The 7,139-nt window shown below is 38.5% G+C and overlaps 1 protein-coding gene across 7 annotated transcripts in view; it reads left to right on the top strand.

The window, feature by feature from the left end:
* Positions 1-7,139, top strand: part of ST7L (suppression of tumorigenicity 7 like) — a 116,345-nt gene that overhangs the window by 26,721 nt on the left and 82,485 nt on the right. For all 7 annotated transcript variants that reach the window (XM_015563448.1, XM_015563449.1, XM_015563445.1 and 4 more), the window contains 3 exons: positions 99-253; positions 1,799-1,896; positions 2,146-2,260. In XM_015563448.1, coding sequence (XP_015418934.1) covers positions 99-253; positions 1,799-1,896; positions 2,146-2,260 — 368 coding nt within the window. The remainder of the gene's footprint in view (positions 1-98; positions 254-1,798; positions 1,897-2,145; positions 2,261-7,139) is intronic.

Genomic DNA, 7,139 nt, shown 5'->3' with positions numbered 1-7,139 from the left:
AGGGAAAGGCAGGGAAATATAACAAAGAACAAAGGGACATATCCAAGAGATATACTTGCTTTACTGTTTTAAAATTGTCTTGCTTGCTTTCTCCATAGCTGTGCCTCTGCATATATTCTACTGGCTGAGGAAGAAGCAACAACTATTGTTGATGTTGAAAAGTTATTTAAGCAGGCACTCAAGGCAGGAGAAACGATTTATAGGCGATCGCAGCAGTGTCAACACCAAAGTCCTCAGCATGAAGCCCAACTGAGTAAGCAAATTAGAACGAATTTTTACCTGTTTTTTTACTTCCGGCAATTGGCTCTTTTATGTTTAAAACACAAAACAACAATAATAAACTTAATACTTAGAGGTAGCTACTTTTCCTAAGTGATAATCTATTCATAATATCTACAAGCCAGAAAGACTAAAGTACATACTGGCTAGAGAATGCTTGTGGAAGGAAACAGATCTGCTCTTGTTATTGAGAGATGTGCCACTCTAAGACTTAATAGTAATTTGTTTCATGTGAGAATTGGGCTGGTCATTGGAGAATACAACTTAGAACCATGAGAGCCTTCTAGTAATGACAAGCAGCTATTACCTTTATCCTTACCTTACCCCAAGCAATCTTAGGGGGACATCAATTGGTTTGCTCTTCAGACTATATGTATCTCTATATAGTGCCAGGGAGTGGCCCCTTTAGCACAAAAACCAGCCATACTTGGCATGGATTCTTTCTGTGGTTGATTTTTCTCTGTTGTGTTTGAGATCTTATGAGCCATAGCAACTGAGGTCCTTTCTTTCTCCTTACAGAGATACTCTCCCAATTATGATTGAGACACTTTTACCAAAGATGTTAGAATCCGTAGTACTGCTGCTTCCTGCTTTTTTTGTGTGGCCAGAGAGTTTTAGTTTCATGATTTTGGCAGATAGTGGGCCATAAATTGACATATGTTTACATAATGCATTATCTGCTAGCAGTTAAGTTCTAAATCTTTTATTTGTGGAAATTAAAATTTGGTTTACGTTTTCTCTCTAAGTAAATATTGATGTATACAGTATGTTTCATTAATGCTTGTTATAAAACACAACTGTGAGAATATATGATTTTGCAGTCTGGAACTAATGAAACTGCATTTATAAAAAAAGTTAAGCTGTCTGTCCTTGTATCATCTCAAATATGGTTGAGATAGTTATAGAACTATTAGTTTGCTCTTTCTATAAGTAGTTTTATAGTTTATTAGTTACTATCTAATGAGCAAAAGTTTGCACTAGCCATGGGAATTTTGTCTTTAAAATCTTTATTCAGTCCTAACTGGTTTGGCTCAGTGGATAGAGCATCAGCCTGCAGACTCAAGGGTCCCAGGTTCAATTCCGGTCAAGGACATGTACCTTGGTTGTTGGCACATCCCCAGTGGGGGGCGTGCAGGAGGCAGCTGATCTATGTTTCTCTCTAGTCGATGTTTCTAACTCTCTATTCCTCTCCCTTCCTCTCTGTAAAAAATCAATAAAATATATTTTAAAAAAATTTTTATTCTCAGGTTACCTATTGGTAGAGGTAAAAGTAATTCAATATATATACATATTATGCTTTTAATATAAAAAACTTCAAACATATACACAAATAGAGCAGTATAATGAACCCACATTTAATGTTCATCACCCAAATACAATAATCATTAATATTTTTCCATTCTGACACATTTAATTTTAATTAAAGTTGCCAGAGTAAGTAAATAAAATTAATGGATATGTTAATGAAATAGAAAATCATAATACAAAAATGATAGCTGTGTCATTTTTTTTTAAATAGGGAGAGATACCAATGTACTGGCTTATATTAAAAGAAGATTGGCAATGTGTGCAAGAAAATTAGGAAGAATAAGAGAAGCAGTAAAAATAATGAGAGATGTAAGTGAATTTGATAACTGGACCTTCATATTCTTCAAAAAACTAAAAATGTGGTTTGAGTTGCCAGTTATTTTAATGTAGAATCATTGTTTTTTAATTGATAGTTTTTATGAAAAGATATTATTGCTTAAGGATAGAGTCTCCACAGTTTTGTTAAGAAACAAAAGAATTTTTGTATCAGTGAATCTGATTCAACTCCATTGAGTTCCTTTGCTGTAATTTTAATATTTTTTTTCTTTTACAATATAGTTGATGAAAGAATTTCCTCCTCTTACCATGTGGAACATCCATGAAAATCTCCTAGAATCACTTTTAGAATTACAGGCCTATGCAGATGTTCAGGCAGTCCTAGCAAAATATGATGGTGAGTGATACTTGTTTTAGTTGATCACATGGTTAAAGAATTTTTTAAAATTATGTAATCATAAGTACGATTCTATTCTAGTATTTCTGTGATTTTCTTTTATCATTCTTACCAGTCAATATTTAGAATCCATGGGTGCAAGTTGCTATTAAGAATCTTCTAAGTGATTCAAATTAAAACCACAATGAGAACCATCTCACACCTGTCAGTGAAGATGGGGATGCCCTAGCCGGTTTGGCTCAGTGGATAGAGTATCGGCCTTTGTACTGAAGGGTCCCGGGTTCAATTCCAGCCAAGGGCACTTGCCTGGGTTGTGGGCTCGATCCCCAGTGTGGGGTGTGCAGGAGGCAGCCAATCAATGATTCTCTCTCATCATTGATGTTTCTGTCTCTCTCCCTCTTCCTTTCTCTCTGAAATCAATAAAGAAATATATTAAAAAAAAAAAAAAGATGTGGAGAAAAGGGATCCCTTATGCACTGTTGGTGGGAATGCAGATTGGTGCATCCACTATGGAAAACAGTATGGAGATTATTCAAAAAATTAAAAATGGAACTGCCTTGCCCAGCTGGTGTAGCTCAGCGGGTGAGTGTGGAGCTAGGAGCCAGGAGACCACGGGTTCCATTCTTGGTCAGGGCACATGCCCAGGTTGCAGGCTTCATCCCCTGTGGGGGGCCTACAGAAGGCAGGTGATCGATGATGTTTCTCTCTTATCAGTGTTTCTATCTCTCTATCCCTCTCCCTTTCTCTCTCTCTAAATCAATAAAATATATATTTTTAAAAAATGGAACTGCCTTATGATCCAGTGATTACACTTCTGGATGTATATCCAAAGAAACCAAAACACTAATTTGAAAAAATATATGCATCCCTGTGGTCATTGCTGTGTTATTTACAATAGCCAAGATTTGGAAGCATCTCAAGTGCCGTTTAATAGATGAGTAGATAAAAAAAGCTGTGGTACATATTTACAATAGACGATTACTCGACTATAAAAAAGAATGAAATCTTACCATTTGCGACAGTACAGATGGACCTAGAATGTTATGTTTAGAGAAGTCAATCAGTAAAGAAAATACATTATGATTTCACTTATATATGGAATCTAAAGAACAAAATAAATGAACAAACAAAATTGAAACAGGACTCATAGATACAGAAAATAGATCAATGGTTGCTGAGTGAAAAAGGGGAAGGGATTAAGAAGTACTAATTGGCACTACTTCACAAAATAGTCATGGGGATGCAAAGTATAGCATAGGAAATGTCATTTCAATTGTAATAACTATGCATGGTGCCAAATGGGTACTGGAAATATTGGGGGGGAACACTTTGTAAAGTATATGGTTAAGGTCTAACCATTATGCTATACACCTGAAACTAATACAAAATTCTTTAAAAAGAGTCTTTCAAAGATTTTGGGAATATCTTGCTAAGTAATATAAGTCAGACAGAAAAACTAAAGAACCATATGATTTTACTCATGTGGGATATAAAATTAAAAGTAACAAATGAAGCCAAAACCGGTTTGGCTCAGTGGATGGAGCGTCGGCCTGCGGACTGAAAGGTCCCAGGTTCGATTCTGGTCAGGGGTGTGTACCTGGGTTGCGGGCACATCCCCAGTGGGGGATGTGCAGGAGGCAGCTGATCGATGTCTCTCTCTCATCGATGTTTCTGACTTTCTATCTCTCTCCCTTCCTCTCTGTAGAAAATCAATAAAATATATATTTAAAAAAAAAAAAAGTAACAAATGAACAAACAAGACAAAAAAACACACACAAAAAAATCGTAGATGCAGACAGTAGTGTGGTGGTTACCAGAGGGAAAAAGGAGTGGTGGGAGGTAGCCAAGGAAAAAGGATGTCAAATAGATAGTGATGGAAGGAGATTTGACACATAGTACAATATACTGGTGATGTGTTATAGAATTGTACACTTTAAACCTATATAATTTTATTAACCAATGTCACTCCAATAAATTTGATAAATAATTTTTAAAAAAGAATCTTCCTTATCAGGAATTTTGCAAGCACAGGCCTGTAAGGAGGAACTTTTCTTCTGTCAATATTTATTTGCTGAGTACCTACTATGAGTGAGGCACTTGGCATACAGTAGTGAACAAAAGGACATGGACTTAGCTCACGTACGATTTACAGTTTAGTGGAACAGACAGACAAATGAATAGTAATTATATTGAAACATGATGTGTTAGCTGAGATAATTGGAAAAGTATGAGGTGCTGTGCACAAAGGACGGTACCTCATTTATTTGGGAGTGTCAGGGAAGGCTAACAGAAGTTGCTTAGTAATATGTATGTATAGGAGTAATTCAGAATAACATTTTACAATGCTTTTTAGTTACAAAGCATAATTTATCTTATTTGATATTTATAATAATCTTGTGATGTGGTAGAAAAAGAATTTTTACTATCTCCAGTTAGTAAAAAGAAAACTGGAGTTGAAGGTTAAGTAATTGGGTAAGGTCTCCCAGCCAGGAAGTGGCAAGCCTGAACTTAAATCCAGGTATTCCATTTCTTTGTACTAGTCTTCTAATAATGAGAAGTCAATATAATGCCTATTTTTATTATCCTCTATAATAAAAGCCTAATATGCAAATTGACCGAACGGTGGAACGACTGGTTGCTGTGACGTGCACTGACCACCAGGGGGCAGACACTCAACGCAAGAGCTGCCCTCAGGCCCCAGGCCAGCCAAGACATGTGCCAGAGGGGGTCGTCTGCCTGTTGCCCTGTAGAGGGAGGCGACTGGCAGCGGCGGCGGTGGGAGGGCGGGGCCGGCTAGTGGGTGGTGCCAGGATGGCCAAGGCAAGTGCCAGCAGGGGCCCCCCAGTCGCCCTCACCCTACAGATTGGTTCTGATCACCAGCCAGGCCAAGGGACCCTACCCATGCATGAATTTCGGGCCTTTAGTTATACTATAACAGTGCACATTTAACACAAATGGAGTTGGGAGAATTTTACAAGGCATAGCGTTTCTCCTCATTCTGAGTGAGTCATCAGCTCTTAAACCCAAGCTGCATATATCCTAACTAGCACAATGCTTCTGATCATATCTTTCACTCCAAGAGGACATACTAGTTTTATTCACACTTGTCCATTTGTAAGTTCCTACCCATTAGCTTGGGAATCCTTATGACTTGGCAGGTTTGAAATGTGTTACACTTGGAAAGAGAAGTTTATTTCTTTTAAACATCTGGAATTCTTACGAAGTGCTTCAGAATACTGTGGGCTCATGGAGAAATTTATGAGAAATTCTTTCCATATGTAACTGATCAGATGCATGGCCTGCTTATGATGCTTATGATGAACAAGCTTAGGAACCAAATATAAAACAGCGGATAGGACCTGATTCATTAAATCTAAAATAAAACTCACAACTTAGATATGCTTCTGTGTTTTCAGTTATTTTTATGAGTCCCCAGTTTTTACCATTCTAGACTTGTGAAGTTAAAAGCAATTTAGTTCTTTAGTTCTTCATTTGCCGGAACATCTATAAAATCGAAAACTTCAAAGGAATTCTGTGGCCTTACTCCTAATAATATTATTTTAGGCATTATTTTTTATTTTAGTTGACATACAATATTAAATTAGGTTCAGGTATATAACATATTGATTAGGCATTTATATACCTATGAGGTAATCAGCAGATAAACCTAGTACCCATCAGACTTCATATATAATTATTATAATATTATTGACTACTAGAGGCCCAGTGTACGAATTCATGCATGGGTGGGGGCCACTGGCGGTGAGGGGATGCAGGAGGTAGGTCGGCTGGCCCCGCCCCCGATTGGGGTGTGGGGGATCAGAGGCAGGGCCGGCTAGGGGGAGGGGCTGCAGGTGGTTGCAGGGTTGCTGATTGGGGCCGATTGGGCCAGTTGGCCATTGCAGTGCACGTCATAGCGACTTGTCATTCTGTAGTTCTGGTCGCTTGGCTTTTATATATATATATAATATATATATATATACATATATATATATATTTCCTATGCTGTACTTTACATCTCCAAGACTAATTTTATAACTGGCAGTTGATACTTGTTAATCCCCTTCACCTTTTCCTCTCATTTTCCCCAACCCTCTCCCATCTGGCAACCATTAGTTTGTTCTCTGTATCTATCTGGTTATTTCTGTGTTTTTGTTGGTTCATTTATTTTGTTTTTTAGATTTCACATATAAGTGAAATCATATAGTATTTGTCTTTCTCACTATGCCTTATTTCACTTAGGATAATACTCTAGGTCCATCCATGTTGTAGCAAATGGCAAAATTTCTTTCTTTTTTTATGGCCAAATAATATTTTATTGTATACTAGTGGCCCGTTGCACAAAGATTCGCACAATAGGCCTTCCTTCCCCTGGCTGCCGGCATCGATTTTCCTCCAGCATCCAACCTAGGCCTTTGGTCCAGCCGCAGCAGCGAGGCTTGGCTTCTCTGCTCTGGCTGCTCCCAGGCCCTCCTTTTTTTTTTTTTGTCCAGCTCCTCGAGCGGAGGCAAGGGCTGGCTGGAAGCCTGGGTCACCGAGGGCCACTCCTTGAGCAGAGTCCAGGGCGGGCTGGAAGCTTGTCTTCCTCCGTCGCCGGGAGCAACCCAGGCCTCCTGCTCGCTCCAGCTCCATGGCCACTGCCATCTTTTTTTTTTTTTAATTAAATCTTTATTGTTCAGATTATTACATTTCTTCCTCTTTTTTCCCCCATAACTCTCCTCCTCCCAGTTCCCTCCCCACCCAGTGTCCTCATCCATAGGTGCACGATTTTTGTCCAGTCTCTTCCGGCATCTCCCACACCCCTTTCCCCCCAAAGAATAGTCAGTCCATTCCCTTTCTATGTCCCTGATTCTATTATGATCACCAGTTCATTCCCAGT

Source organism: Myotis davidii, unplaced genomic scaffold (assembly GCF_000327345.1).
Source record: "Myotis davidii unplaced genomic scaffold, ASM32734v1 scaffold217, whole genome shotgun sequence".
NCBI lineage: Eukaryota > Metazoa > Chordata > Mammalia > Chiroptera > Vespertilionidae > Myotis > Myotis davidii.
This window is presented reverse-complemented; position numbering and strand designations above follow the sequence as displayed.